This window comes from Astyanax mexicanus, chromosome 25, assembly GCF_023375975.1.
Source record: "Astyanax mexicanus isolate ESR-SI-001 chromosome 25, AstMex3_surface, whole genome shotgun sequence".
Classification (NCBI taxonomy): Eukaryota; Metazoa; Chordata; class Actinopteri; order Characiformes; family Acestrorhamphidae; genus Astyanax; species Astyanax mexicanus.
Genome location: NC_064432.1, coordinates 8359848 through 8376561, shown reverse-complemented (window position 1 = coordinate 8376561; position 16714 = coordinate 8359848). Strand labels below are relative to the sequence as shown.

General features: G+C 38.2%; 1 protein-coding gene across 1 annotated transcript in view; it reads right to left on the bottom strand.

The window, feature by feature from the left end:
- Nucleotides 1-10210: 10210 nt before the first annotated feature.
- Nucleotides 10211-16714, bottom strand: part of LOC125787869 (C-type lectin domain family 4 member E-like) — a 30597-nt gene continuing 24093 nt past the window's right edge. The window contains exons 2-5 of the mRNA XM_049472679.1: nt 12299-12589; nt 11281-11423; nt 10732-10838; nt 10211-10627 (exon numbers count right to left, since the gene is read on the bottom strand). Coding sequence (XP_049328636.1) covers nt 10480-10627; nt 10732-10838; nt 11281-11423; nt 12299-12589 — 689 coding nt within the window. The 3' untranslated portion in view covers nt 10211-10479. The remainder of the gene's footprint in view (nt 10628-10731; nt 10839-11280; nt 11424-12298; nt 12590-16714) is intronic.

Sequence of the window (16714 nt, the reverse complement as noted above, 5' to 3'; positions counted from 1 at the left end):
CTCTGAACCGGGTTTTCAGAAAGCATCTCAGAACAAAGATGATTCTGAAATAGTGGAAGCTAAAAAAAAAAGCTAAAAACACAAGTTTTAGAAACAATGGAAACTTTATTATAAAAGACATGTTTAGTTCAAAATTAGCATTTAATAATTAGGATTGATATTGTAATTTTGTTACAAGTATAGAAAATAAGACAAAAATAGATAAAATAGAGATGAACAGCAGAATTAAAATAAAACCTTCAAATAGCCCAACATTAACAGTGGTGTGTATTCACTTTAATAGTAAGTAGCTATAGCTATATTTAAGCTAAAGTAGATAATGGAAGCAAAAGAGACTATTATTTGGTTATTTGTGAAACACGAACAGACTAGGACACTCCTACACAAATAAAAAATGCCTTTGCTTCTCATACATTTTTATCGAAACAAGATCAGCTGTTTTGTTGCTGTCTTCATGCTCATTTGTTTGGTACACAACCATGACAATAAGCTCTATTGCTCAAGAGGTCAGCCTGATTTTAACCAGTCCCACAACAAAGGAACTTGAACTGCTTTGCCTTGCAAAAGTTTTGAACTGTGTGAAAAGGGTCATTACACTTAAAAAATAAGGCAGTGTGGCCTTATTGGCTGGATTCAGGTGAATTAACTAGTCACTAAAAACATAACGCAACTTATTACCACAAGCCCCATAAAAGCAATAGCAGTGTGATGCAAGTATATGCAAATATAACAGGGTTCTAAAATAAAATGATTGTAAATAGGCTTGAAAAAAACAAATTTTAACACTTAAACACTTTAATAATCAATACATGCATTTTTTACAGATTTTATACAGCATTTTCAGTAACTTATCTATGTTAATGTGAATCACAAATTAACGCCTATGACTCATTCAGTTATTCAGCCTTAGTTAAGAGCTCTCTCACAGATCCCGACTACAGGGTGTTGACAGGGGAAATCATTCCAAACTAATTAATCAGATTTAGCTCTCTGGAAGTTGGTTATAGCACAGTCTTCATCTCCTCCATAATCATTGGGTTCTCCCGTCCACCAGAACCTGAAACACACAGAATCAGAGTGTTTCATATTTAAGGGATACAGTGAAGATCTGCATCATGATTAGAGTTCAGTTCAGTGTTTCTTACTGAATGGTCAGTGGGGAGCCGTCCACCCATTCCCAGACCCCCTCTGTTTGTTGGTCTGTCAGACCAATCCAAGCTTCAGTTCTGCCGAATTCTTTATTGAAGAACTCCTGAAATTCAAAACATTGACATAAAAAATAAAGTGAAAACTACTAATTAATCTCTCTTATTCTCTTTCTCTTTTAATGCAAATGAAATGAATGCATTGTTTTATTTTCTGAATTAAGACAATGTGCACCATTACTCTGAGAGACGAATACTGGTTGACTAAATTGACTAAATAGTAGATGCATCACCCAGCAGAAGGAGTGTAAATCTAATGAAGGTTAATCTACAGCTACAATAGATACAGACATCACCAGTGTTACTTGTTGTACCATGCATGAAGGTGAAAATGAATTTCGGAGCAACACTGAAATTCTTTTTTCTTTTTCGACTGCTTCACAGGTGATGGATGTGTGTCAGATGTCAGTGTGTTGTCAATTTGGTGAGGTACTTTTATAGGTGATGTATTGAATACTGACTTTTTGCCAGAAGCTGCAGATTTGTCACACAGCAGAATGAGTGTAACAGATCGTTCTCTGATTCTTTTTATTAGTTTATGAATGAGAGTTAATCTACAGTTACAGTAGATACAGGAATCTACTGTAATTTGTTGTATCTGTGCTGCTGTGTGCCGCACATGAAGGGGATTCATATTTTGCAGCAACAAACTGTATTCTTTTGTTTAGCATTTAGCCACTTGTTAACAGCATAGCAACCACTTTTCACAGTTTTCAGACAGAAACAGCTTAGCAAGCATTTTAGAAAATCTAGCATTTTATTCCTTTTTTTTATCTTTTTATATTTTGATCAAATACTGTCAGTTCTAAACATGTGTGTCTGTGAGTGTACCTGTGGTAATGGTTCCCTTATGGCTCCTGGTTGTACGAGTCTCTGGGACGTTTTCATTCATGTAGATCTCTTCATATGAATCCTTGCTGTCGTCTGAAGCAGTCGATTTGAGCTCTGAAACATCTCCAGTGTTTGCATATATATCTTCATCCGTCCCTGGTTCTGTTCTCTTCCGCAACATTTCAGAACAAGTGGAAAAATAATCAGATTTAAATTTTAATGAGAATTAATCCTGTTTTAACTGCAGACGACAGTCCTCACAGACTCCAGCTCTCAGACTCACCCAGTGTCTGTGGTATTGCACATATAAATATACATATGCTGCGTTTAGAACAGGAAGTTAAGTTCTTGCTAGTTGATACAAACCCCAGAGCATTTTAATAAGCCCTCCTCGTACTATCTGTACTCTTTTGTGTCTCAGCACGTAGATTTTACTGAACATGTTGTAGTGTTTGTGTGTTTTCTCTGTGTAAGAAGTTTAAATCTGGTTCGTCATTAAGGATTTGTGGTCTGTATGTGAGTTGGGGGGATTTTCTTTGTGTTGCGGTTCTGCATCTATGGGTCACGGCCTTTAACAGCATTTACTATCTCTCAATACTGAGTACCTTATTAGAATCCTTTATAATACATTTACTCATATTCACATGGGATTTATGCTGAAGTGTGTGTGTCTAAGTGTGTGTTTCTAGATGGTCATTGTGAGCTCTCTTTGAAAAACCACATTAAAAAAGGAAGTTAAAACCCACAACTTGTGGCAGAGCCGATGGCATGCAGAATAAAGGCCCGGCTATGGGGTGTCAAACACACTCTGACACACTCAATTTCATTTTCCTTTCACTTCAGACTGCACTACAGATGTTCTATACATACTGAGTATATATGAAGATATATATTTTTCTTTATAATTACCAGTCAGTTCTGTTCAATGCTTTAGAGAGCATGAATGTTTTAAAGACACTGTGATAAACTGACTTTTAACATCTACTGAAGAAGACAGATTTTGACAGATACAGACAAGGCTATGAAATGTGTTAGTGTGTGTGTGTGTGAGTTTGCATGAGTGTGTGTGTGTGTGTGTGTCACATGGTAGCTGCATGTGCAGTGCATTATGCTAATGCCAGCTTACAGACCACTGGTTAAAGTCACCAAACCAGTTCTTAAGCAGGTACGAGTGTGGCCAGAGGGTTCCTCAGAGGCACTTCAGGACTGTTTCAGCACAATAGACTGGAATACGTTCAGAGAGGCTGCCACCCACAACAACTCCACGGACATCCAGGAATACACAGAAACGGTCTCTGCCTACATCACCAAGTGCATTGATGATGTAACCGACCTCAAGACCATCACTGTTCGAGCGAATCAGAAACCATGGCTGACAGGAGAGGTCCACAAGCTCCTGAAGGCTAGAAATGCAGCCTTCACAACAGGAGACCAGGCAGGCCTGAGGACAGCCAGGGCCAACCTGTCCGGCAGGATCAGGAAAGCTAAGAGGCTGTACTCAAAGAAGATTTCCCAAAACTTTAGTGACAGCAGAGACACACAGAACCTGTGGCAGGGTATCCAGTCTATCACAGGCTATAAACCACAGCCACAGACCTGTAACAGCGACACATCTCTGCTGAACGACCTGAATGGGTTCTTCGCAAGGTTTGAGCCACTCAACAACACACCCGCCCAGAAATCCATCCTTCCTCCTGGTGACCAGGTGCTGACGCTGTCCCCAGACAGTGTGAGGAGAGCATTCAGCAGGATCAATGCTCAGAAAGCTCCTGGGCCTGACAACATTCCTGGTCGTGTGCTGAGAGACTGTGCCTGGGAACTCGCAGAGGTTTATACTGACATCTATAACACCTCCCTGAGTCAGGCGGTGGTTCCCACATGCTTCAAAGCCACCACCATCATCCCTGTCCAAAAGAAGGCATCGCCATCTTGTTTCAATGACTATCGTCCAGTTGCACTCACCCCCATCCTCATGAAGTGCTTCGAACCACTAGTCATGCATCACATCAAGTCCTCGCTACCTCCCTCCCTGGACCCCTACCAGTTTGCATATCGGTCAAATCGCTCGACCGATGATGCCATCTCCACTGTTCTCCACTCAGCCCTCACACACCTGGACAAGAAGAACACCTACGTCAGACTGCTGTTTGTTGACTTCAGCTCAGCATTCATCACAATCGTCCCCCAACAGCTCATACACAAACTGGACAGTCTGGGGCTGAGCACTTCACTGTGCAACTGGCTGTTAGACTTCCTGACTGGAAGACCACAGGCAGTGCGGGTTGGCAGCAGCACATCCAGCATCACCACACTGAACACAGGGGCTCCCCAAGGATGTGTACTGAGCCCCCTTCTGTTCACTCTGCTGACCCACGATTGCACACCAGCACACACCTCCAACCTCTTCGTCAAGTTTGCGGATGACATGACGGTGGTGGGTCTCATCAGCAACAACGATGAGTCACACTACAGGAGAGAGGTGAGCCGCCTGGTCTCTTGGTGCAAACGCAACAATCTCTCTTTGAACACAGAGAAGACCAAGGAGATTGTTGTGGACTTCAGGAGAACTCACACACAGCACACACTTCTGTCCATCAACGGAACTGCTGTGGAGAGGGTGAGCAGCACCAAGTTCCTGGGTGTGCACGTCACAGAGGACCTCTCCTGTAGCACCAACTCAGCATCACTGGCCAGGAAGGCAAATCAGCGTCTCTACTTTCTCCGCAAGCTGAGAAGAGCTTAAACTTAAATAGTACCTGTCTGAAAACATGAAGCAGATAAAAGATCTCAAAAAGCAACACATCATGCTCCGATGAGAAAACAAACTCGATGAAGGTTCTGAAGAGGTCTAGATAAAGTCTGATTGAGATGTTGTGGATGATCTTAAACAGAACATTTATGCTGGAAAACCCTCCAATGTGGCTGAATTAAAACAATTCTGTAAAGAAGAGTGGACCAAAATTCATCCACAGAGATGCCTGTTGCCTGTTATCGCAAACACTTGATTGCAATTTTGAAACCAAACGTATGAAAGTCACCCAGCAGCTCTGAACCGGGTTTTCAGAAAGCATCTTTTCAGAACAAAGATGATTCTGAAATAGTCGAAGCTAAAAACACAATTTTAGAAACAATGGCAACTTTAATATAAAAGACAGGTTTAGTTCATAATTAGCATTTAATAATTAGGATTGATACTGTAATGTTGTTACAAGTATAGAAAATAAGACAAAAATAGATAAAATAGAGATTAACAGCAGAATTAAAATAAAACCTTCAAATAGCCCAACATTAACAGTGGTGTGTATTCACTTTAATAGTAAGTAGCTATAGCTATATTTAAGCTAACGTAGATAATGGAAGCAAAAGAGACTATTATTTGGTTATTTGTGAAACACGAACAGACTAGAACACTCCTACACAAATAAAAAATGCCTTTGCTTCTCATATATGATTTTTTTTTTTTTTATCGAAACAAGATCAGCTGTTTTGTTGCTGTCTTCCTGCTCATTTGTTTGGTACACAATCATGACAATAAGCTCTATTGCTCAAGAGGTCAGCCTGATTTTAACCAGTCCCACAACAAAGGAACTTGAACTGCTTTGCACTGCAAAAGTTTTGAACTGTGTGAAAAGGGTCATTACACTTTAAAAGCTAGGTTAAGATAGGCTAGTTGAGGCAGTGTGGCCTTATTGACTGGATTCAGGTGAATTAACCAGTCAATAAAAACATAACGCAACTTATGACCACAAGCCCCATAAAAAGCAATAGCAGTGTGATGCAAGTATATGCAATTCTAACAAAAAATAAAAAATAAAAGGATTGTACATAGGCTTGAAAAAAACTAATTGTAAAACCTAAACACTTATATAATACATAATCAATACATGCATTTTTTTTTACAGATTTTATACAGCATTTTCAGTAACTTATCTATGTTAATGTAAATCTTTTTACATTTCTGCGGACGTCCTAGGCTAGTAGGCTCTATTTGGGTCTATTGAGTAGCTTCCTCTCTGCTAAAGAAATCTCTCTAGCTCTATTTTTCCCAGTTTTAGTTCCTTTCAGAATGAGCCATTAAAGGGCTCATTTAAGGACACTTTTATGCAAACAAGCTTTTCTGGCCATGCTTCATGTGTACACTGAGTGGTTACCACAGGTTACTGTTGGCGTATGCTAAATGAAAAACTGTGACAGAAACACAAAACTCATTTGTATTTGAAAGTGCTTACTTATCTCCCTTATCTGCCGATTTGCTACAAACAGTAGGTACAGATCCCTCCTTCACATGAAGTCTGCTGGCTAATCCTGCTGTTTACTGTCTGAGGTTCTCCACCAGCAGACGGAAACGACGTATCTTCTAATGATCTGGGGTGCGTTTCCCGTACAAAGACGGAGCCTAGCATTGAACTAACGTGGTACGATGCATCGTTAAACTAACTAACATCTGAAGTACGACCGTTTCCCGAAACCATCGTACTTTGTTGGTACCACAGAAGTCTGAACTATGTTGGTTTGAACCACCGTGGTCTTAACTAAGGTTTTTCCAGATGTGTTCGGCCAGACTTTCCCAGCAGAAAACGTGCAAAACTCACAATCTTTAAAATATTATGCCAAAAATATGTTACTAATGTATCATTTAGGCTATTTATATTGTAATTATCACCAGAACATAACGGACAACAATACTATTAATAAAATAACAATGAACTGCAAGTAAAATGTAGACAATAATTGCTATATATTCATTATTATTTGTAACAGACAGTGTTACTTAAAAAAAACATACACATATTTGCTATAGCAATATTTTTTTAAAATAAAATAATCACCATTCTGAAGAAGTCTTATTAAAATGAGACATGAGAAATGTGTTACTCAGTGGTTCAGCAGAGCGCCTACGACGTGCAGCGCGCGGTGTTCTGTTGAATTGTGCAACCCATCGAGATGTGCTTCTCAACACCAGCGCCCATGCGTGGAAACATTTTTTATTTATTTATTGTTTTTTTTATGGTAATTCTGTTCTTTTTGGTTGCATTAAAAAACCAGAAACCCCTTGCCATTATTTCTGAGTATTACAAATGTGTAAATGACAGCTGATGATAATGAAAGTAATTATAAGTTAGCAATAATAAAAAAATAAGGTTTATAATCACCCTAATAACCCTAAACTGTCTCCTGATATTTTGATTCAGGCTTTCCAAATATTCTACCGAAAGCATGTTTAAATATGGGGCTTTTTCTAGCAATTTTATATTTAAAAATTAAATATGCACTAGGATAATACGGTTTGACAGGGTAGCAAAACTCGACAGACACTGGATGGAAGCCTAGTTCGAATCCCAGTCGTGGTTTTATTCTCTTAATGTTTTTTTTCATAATGGCAATTAATGTTATTATTTTTTACATATATATTAATGTAGCCTACATATTTCTACGTATTTCCTGTAATATATTATTTAACAAATACTAATTGATAACATTTGTATAGGCCTAGAAACACGTTGTATTGGCTAAATAATAAATTTTCTTTATTCACACTCTGTCTGGCCCTGTTACCTCCAGAGGATAATTAGGTAATTCAAAACACCTGCTTATTGCATATCTTATTCACAGAGTGCATATAGCACAGTGGGTTTAAAAAAATAATTATTAACTATTTCATAAATGTTCACAGCACAAGTTATCTTTACTCAAGAGATGCTTGCTTGAATAATTGACATACATCTTTCCAAGACTGTAAAATACATTTTAGCTAAAGAGCACTTCTCTTTTCACTACACTGAATTCATGTTTGCCAAATAAAGCTAAATGTTAAAGACATACATTAACAAAAGGACTGAATTATTCGAGGTGTGAATTCATCAATGCTGACACACTCACTTAATATACCAGCTTAAACATCCCCAACACAGCTCAAATACTTTTAAAGGAGAACTCCGGTGTAAAATTGACTTTTGTTGTAGTAAAACATGATAAAAAGTACTTTCCTTTGATTATTAGCACACCTCCGTTCTCCCACAGCATTCTGAGAACCAGAAATTTTAACAGTTTGTCCAAACACCCTTCAGACTGGGAGACACGGGGCATAATTTGCTGCGATAAATCGCTTTTTACTGTTATCCAGCTCAAAGTAGCTCCACTGCTTCTTGGTAGAATCCGTAGAGCCCTGCCATTTAAAACGAGGCACTTATAACTTAAAAAGTGCACAAGAATCTTATTAAAAAACTCTGTTTACATCCTATAACATCTCTGGGAACGCTGTGGGAGAACAGAGCTGTGCTATTCTACAAAGGTAAGCACATTTTATCATGTTTTACTACAGCAAAATTCCATTTTACACCTGAGTTCTCTTTTAAAAGTATTTGTAAAAGCAGAATAAAATCATAACTGTTTAGAAATTCAATGTTCTGTGCCTCACTAAAAACTGGATTGGGCCAAATAAGTATTTAGCATTAAATAAAGCCACCCCTGCAGGCTTTAATTATATACACAATCTGAGGTTGTCTGGTAGATAACCTGAATATTCGTTCTCAAACCTCAAAAAAGCAATTTCAGAGCATTACCTAATTTCATTTATTTATATCTTACTCATAATTTACATACGTCCCCCAGATACTCTATGAAACGTTTAATAACCACCTTTACAGCCCAACAATTTACTGATAACCGTCCTGATTTATTAACCATAGTATATTCTCCTATTTCCAACCTATCCTTTATTTCTAAGATTTAAAAAAAGCTGTGGCCCAACAACTTTGCAATCTTAATTTAGGACTCATCAAAACACTGAGACAGCTTTAGTAAAGATAACAAATGATCTTATTTGATACAATATTTTTTATATTTTTAGTTTTTAACCGTTTAGCTCCATTCACCTCATTTATTAAGGTCTGACTCGCGGGCTCCCTCTAGCGGTTATCAGTCATTTTCTGACATAATGGGGGCAAAATATGGAGTTTAAAAGCTTTATAAATTGTGTCTTTAGTACTGAAACATTTGAAAGGTTTTCCTTTTTGATGAAATGAGAAAAAATTTCAGTATAAAAATTAATAAACATTTATGTTCCTCGGTTGCTCCATAGGAACCCATTCATTTTGAACTCGCTCTGGAGCGCCTCTGGTGGCTCTGGTGGGTAATTTCCTCTCTACAGTGTCTCTGATCAGAGAGCTGAAATGAAACAGGTTATTTGCGCCACCTGCTGCTCATTTCCCCACATTACAGCTTTTAACTGACGTTTTCTCATTATTTTGATAATGTATTATTTATAACTGACGGATTTCAGTGCAGAAACTATATTATATTTAATCAACCTTTATTCATAATGTTGATTTCTAAACACTTTTCATTAAGTTATGTATTATTATTATTATTATTATTATTAAAGTTCTCCATACTGAGGGCAGAGTTTTGTCCATTCAGACTCCAAACAGAGACAGTAAGTGATGATTCATAAAACTAGTTATATATTTAACTAACGGTGATAAACTGCTGATGTTTTACTTTAACAAGTTTTTATGATACAGCTTTTTATCCAGGCAGTGTATAATATGTAAATGTATATGTAAATGTATATACAGTATATGTAATGTAAATATTGTTCAGTACTCAGGTGATGAGATTGAAATCATCAGAGCTCATCTCTTTTAGCTAGTGGAGGTAAAATCTACTGAATATCACAGAAGAGCTTCTCTGGTTTCTCTGGAGTTCAGGTGCTATAGACAGAAGTCATGGGACACAAATCACTGTCCCATTACTTTTGGCACATGATTGTATAAGTTCAGAACCCTGGACAGTTCCAGTAAAGCGGATACATTCATTACTCTTAATCACAGTGATCAGCTGAGATCAATAATGAATAAATCAGCACAGTAATGATGAATGGGCTTCAAGTCCTCCAAGTTGGTGTGCAGGACACAACAAATACTGAAAGCAAAGTTTCACATACTTTTGCCACTTGCAAATATGTAATATTGGATCATTTTCCTCAATAAATAAATGAGCATTTATAATATTTTGTCTTATTTGTTTAGCAAGATTATATTTATCTACTTTTAGGACTTAAACTCTCACTCTCTAACACAAACTCTCAAACACCACTGTCCACTTGATATCTGAACATTTTTTACCCCAAATAAAGTCACATACTATTTTTTAGACATATAATACACCTCAAATACATAGCTTCATTAGATGACACCTCTAAGAGAAAATATCCATCAATAGATTTTATACAGACAAAAAAGCTTTTCTGTGATGTTAAAATTTTTGTATAATTGTATTTAAAGTTCTGACAATAGGACCCCACTAACCACAAGGTCACCTCTAGAACTCATGGACTTAACTACAGTTCATGTAACTTCTCATAGTTATAAAAAGAAATTGTAATAATTGAGATTATCCAATATGTGTAAATGAACACTTTAGAACATCCTGTTGTTCAACTTCAATTAAGGACTTTCTCACAGATCCAGGGAACAGGGTGATGACAGGGGTAATCAGCCCAGGTTAATATATCAGATTTAGCTCTCTGAAAGCTGGTTATAGCGCAGTCTTCATTTTCATAATTATTGGGTTCTCCTTCAGCCCAGAACCTGAAACACACAGAATCAGAAAGTTCAATATTTTACATCTAGATTTTTAAAGAGCTACAGTAAAGAACTGCATGATGGTCAGAGTTCAGTTCAGTGTTTTTTACCTAGTGGTCAGAGCTGAACCGTCCACCCATTTCCAGACCCCCTCTGTTTCTGCATCAGTCAGACCAATCCAAGCTTCAGTTTTGCCAAAGTTTGCATTGATGAATTCCTGTAATTGAAGCAGAACACAAAATTACAAGCATCTGATAAACTGTCTCAAAATCAAAGTGTTTATTAATGTGATAAATGTAATACATGTAAGAAATAAAGCTTTCAAATTTATTTTTTATTTTATTTTAGTCTAGTTAGCCCTGAAAGGATCTATCAAACACAGAGTGAGAATGAGTGTAACAGATCCCTCTCTGATTCTTCTTATTATTTATTAATGAGAGTTAATCTACTGTTACATTTACAGTGTAGTTTGTCATATCCGTACTGATAATGTGGGATTCATATTTTGCCCCAACAAACAATATTTTTCTTCTATTGTTTATTCTGTGCCAACAACCTGCCTTAACTTCCTGTAATTGGTCCAGAAAGTCCAAAATCATCCAAAAGAGTGTTTTTACACTGCAAACGAACTAAAACATGGTGTGGATCAGCTAATTTACCTGTTCCTCTCTGCTGTTGATGATCAGCAGGTCTGCTTGTTTATTTCTGCAGTCTGTCCTGCTATCGCTCCAGCTCTTCTTCTCAGTGGAGATGTAGTAAATACTGGATTTAAAGTACTTCCATTCCGGTTTACAGAGCTTCACTTAAAAAAAAATACCAGAATGAAAGATGGTGAGGTGTCTGTTTAATCCTCAGTGTTTTATCGTTTACTCAAGAAATTACTGAAACAATTCTGTTTTGTTTTACAGTAGCTAGCTAGCTTAGCTATGTTGTATAAATAACTCTCAACATTGGTACACAATCCTGTTGCCGGATTCCACATTTTACACGGTGCCACAGAGCTGCGTCTGTGGTTGAAGAAGGTAAATTTAGCCCAAATATCAGATCTTATCATTTTGTAGAGGATAAATGAACACCTGAATATCCTAACCCAGAGAAACGGGTTTTTGGATCGAAGGTCCAGTAAAACTCTGGTGTGCCTGCTGCTACACACCCCGTACTCCTGCACTCATATTTTAGGTCTAAAGCAAACTGCCATTTCCTCCAACAGACATAAACATAAATGTGGAATAAAAAAACCTCTTGAAAGTGGGCGTGGCAGACTAAGGCGGAGAGGGGTCACAAGTATATATAACACATGAATAATTATGGATTTCTTAGCAACCATTTAATATATCACAGCAAACGCTTAGCAACCACAACAGCAAAACATATGTAACTAAATATGTAATATACCATACCAACCAATTGGAATACAATTGCAAATGCATAGTAATTGTCTAGTAACCACCTGGGATACCACAGCAACACCTTAGCATTTCTTTATATAACTTTTTCACGTTTTTTTTTCAGGAGCAGCATATCCAGTTCACCTTTGTTAGCTCAGGGTTAACAATCACTTAAATCCTCATAGACTGGCTAGTCAAAATTAGCATTAGCACAGCAGTTGTCATTTCTAGCACAAAGTGGACACTCAAAAAATGAGTTTTAAAGGAATATAAAAACTGTTTGACTCACTCAGTTCCGAAAGCACATTCTGGAGTTCTTTTTCTTTCAGGAACTGGTTCCTCTCTGCAGTCAGGTTGGTGTAACTGGTCTGTAACTGGTCTCTTTCTGCAGTCAGGTTGGTGTAACTGGTCTGTAACTGGTCTCTCTCTGCATTCAGGTTGGTGTAACTGGTCTGTAATTGGTCAAGCTCTACAGTGAACTTGAACCACAGCAGTATGATGGCAGTCAGCAGGAGAACACACAGCAGACCCAGAAACACTGCAGCCAGTCTGAAGCACCTGCTTCCTGTAGAACCCTTTCCTGATATGAACAGATATATGTCACAATATATCTGAGTATTATTTCATCTGTCACACCCTGTTCAAACTCTTTACTGTGTTTTTTTTGCAGGGCTTTAAGAATGTTGCAAATTTAAATCAGAAAAATATATAACAAATATATATTTGTAAATATAGTTGGTGATTTTGCTGCTGAAGTATTTTGGTTCTTCTGCTTCATTTTACTCATTTTTTAAACCTTTTTCACAAATACTGTCAGTTCAAAACATCAAAACAATCTCTTCTACATGAATCACGCTGAAGATTCCTATTGGGCTCAATAGCGACACTAGTGGCTCGGTGTGGAACTGCATCCACTTATAATCTGCTCAGCGCAAGGGCAATGCAGAGAGCTAATCACGTTTCAGCTGGGGCCAATAGCCTTATGGCCCCGCCCCTACAACCACCAGTGACTATTCTTACAATAGTTTACTCTTTAAAAAGAATAATCATGTTGATTTAGATCCAACAATATAATAAACAATTCAATAGTAATGAATACTTATATATATATATATATATATATATATATATATATATATATATATAGTATGTGTGTGTGTGTGTGTGTGTGTTAGTATACCTGTGGTCATGGTTGCCTTATGGCTCCTGGTTGTACGAGTCTCTGGGACGTCTTCATTCATGTAGATCTCTTCATATGAATCCTTGCTGTCGTCAGAAGCAGTAGATTTGAGCTCTAAAGCATTTCCAGAGTTAACGTATATATCTTCATCCATCTGTACTTCCGTTCTCTTCCGCAACATTTCAGAACAAGTGGAAAAATCCGCAGATTTTAGTTTTAATGAGAATTAGTCCTGTTTTAACTGCAGACGACAGTCTTCACAGCCTCCAGCTCTCAGAGTCACCCAGTGTCTGTGGTATTTTACAATATATATGCTGCTCTCAGGACAGGAAGTTGAGGTCTCGATTAGTCATTGCAATCCCCCCTTAAAATATATGCTCTCTTTTGTGTCTCAGCAGGTAGATTTTACTGAAGATGTTGTAGTGTGTGTGTGTGTTTTCTCTGTGTAAAAAGTTTAAATTTGGTTTGTCATTAAGGATTTAGGGTCTGTATGGGAGTTTGGGGGATTTGTGGGTCACAACCTTTGACCTCATTTACTATCTCTCAATTCTGAATACCCACACATTATTACAACTCTATAATTAGTTTACTCATGTTCACAGGTGATTTATGCTGAAGCGTGTGTGTATAAGTGTGTGTTGTGTTTCAGGTGGTCATTTATTGTTGTGAGCTCTCTGTGAAAAACCTCTTTACACAGGAAGCTAAAACCCACAACTTGTAGCAGAGCTGATGGCATGTAGGTTAAAGGCCCGGCTATGTGGTGTCAAACACACTCTGACACACTTAAACACAGTAGTTCACAGGTGAATGTTAATGTTGGGTGTGATAATAAAAGAATATTAAAAGATGTCACTACAGTAGCATATTCTAGAAAAAGCTGTGGCCCAATAATTTTGCTCTTACCTGCAAAGAAACTAGATCTATGAAATTATTCCTGGATTTAGGCCTTATCATAGCACTGAGACAGCTTTAGTTAAGATAACAAATTATCTTATTTTATAAAATATTTTTTATATTTTTAGTTTTTAACCGTTTAGCTCCATTCACCTCATTTATTAAGGTCTGACTCACGGGCTCCCTCTAGCGGTTATTAGTCGTTTTCTGATATAAGAGGGAAAATATGGAGTTTAAAAGCTTTATAAATTGTGTCGTTAGTCCTGAAACATTTGATTTTTTTTTTTTTTGAGGAAATTAGAAAAAGTTTCAGTATAAAAATTAATAAACATTTATTTTCCTTAGTTGCTCCATAGGAACCCATTCATTTTGAACTCGCTCTGGAGCGCCTCTGGTGGGTACTCTCCTCTCTACAGTGTCTCTGATCAGAGAGCTGAAATTAAACAGGTTATTTGCGCCACCTGCTGCTCATTTCCCCACATTACAGCTTTTAACTGGCGTTTTCTCATTATTTTGATACTGTATTATTTATAACTGACGGATTTCAGAGCAGAAACTGATTATATTTAATCAACGTATATTCATAAAGTGATGATTTCTAAATAGGATTTAATATTAAACACTTTTTTTCATTAAGTTATGTATTATTATTATTATTATTATTATTATTATTATTATTATTATTATTATTATTATTAAAGTTCTCCATACTGGGGGCAGAGTTTTGTCCATTCAGACTCCAAACAGAGACAGTAAGTGATGATCCATAGAACTAGTTATATATTTAATAGATTCTTAATAATAAAAAACCCTTAAAACAAAGTCTTTTATCTGAGAGATTTAAATCAGTCTGATATTAAACGGGATATTGGCGCCATCTGCTGATCATTTTCCCACATTACAGCAGAGTGATTTTCCACTAACGGTGATAAACTACTGATTTTTAACTTTAACAGGTTTTTATGATACAGCTTTTTATCCAGGCAGTGTATAATATATAAATGTATAGTCAAGTAGTTTTATTGTCAATACTGCATATGTACAGCAGTTACAGATAATAGATATAATAAAAGAGAATGGGAGACACTATGTGTACAATACAGCAGGGACACAAATAGACATACATGTCCTGCCAGGTGGAGGGCTTTTCGTGTGAGGCGGGAGCTGTACAAGTCCTGAAGGGAGGGGAGAGAAGTGCCAACAATCTTCTCAGCTGCTCTCACGATGTGCTGGAGTGTCCTGCGGCAGGATGCTGTGCAGGCCCCGTACCACACGGTGAAACAGCTGGTCAGGATGCTCTCGATGGCCCCTCTGTAGAAGGTGGTCATGATGGGGGTGGGGCCTCCAGCTCTTCTCAGCTTGCGGAGAAAGTAGAGACGCTGATTTGCCTTTCTGGCCAGTGATGCTGAGTTGGTGCTCCAGGAGAGGGCCTCTGTGACGTGCACACCCAGGAACTTGGTGCTGCTCACCCTCTCCACAGCAGTTCCGTTGATGGCCGGAGGAGTGTGCTGTGTGTGAGTTCTCCTGAAGTCCACAACAATCTACTTGGTCTTCTCTGTGTTCAAAGAGAGGTTGTTGTGTTTGCACCAGGAGGCCAGGCGGCTCACCTCGCTCCTGTAGTGTGACTCATCGTTGTTGCTGATGAGACCCACCACCGTCGTGTCATCCGCAAACTTGACGAAGAGGTTGGAGGTGTGTGCTGGTGTGCAATCGTGGGTCAGCAGAGTGAACAGAAGGGGGCTCAGCACACATCCTTGGGGAGCCCCTGTGTTCAGTGTGGTGATGCTGGATGTGCTGCTGCCAACCCGCACTGCCTGTGGTCTTCCAGTCAGGAAGTCTAACAGCCAGTTGCACAGTGAAGTGCTCAGCCCCAGACTGTCCAGTTTGTGTATGAGCTGTTGGGGAACGATTGTGTTGAATGCTGAGCTGAAGTCAACAAACAGCATTCTGACGTAGGTGTTCTTCTTGTCTAGGTGTGTGAGGGCTGAGTGGAGAACAGTGGAGAGGGCATCATCGGTCGAGCGATTTGACCGATATGCAAACTGGTAGGGGTCCAGGGAGGGGGGGAGCGAAGACTTGATGTGATGCATGACTAGTCGTTCGAAGCACTTCATATACAGTATATGTATATAGTATACAGTATACAGTATATGTAATGCAAATATTGTTCAGTACTCAGGTGATGAGATTGAAATCATCAGAGCTCATCTCTTTCAGCTTGTGGAGGTAAAATCTACTTAATATCACAGAAGAGCAACTCTGGTTTTTCAGGTGCTAAAGATAGAAGTCATGGGACACCAGGGACACAAGTCAATGTCCCATTACTTTTGTAATCAGCCGAGATCAATAATGAATAAATCAGCACAGTAATGATGAATATATGATGAGGAGTTAGACCGTGTGTTTATTCTCTGTTGGAGCAGGACTGTGAGAGGAAGAGCAGATCTCCTGATGAAGAGGAGGATCTTCTTTAAAGACTCAATGAAGATTAACAGACTGTAGTGAACATGCACAGCTTGCTGCTGCTCCTGTGTTCTACAGTAATGTGTGTGTGGAGAGCTTTATCTATGGATGCAGAAACTCTGGATCTGCTGGTACTAAGCTGCTGATTGGCTCCCACTTGTGAATCAT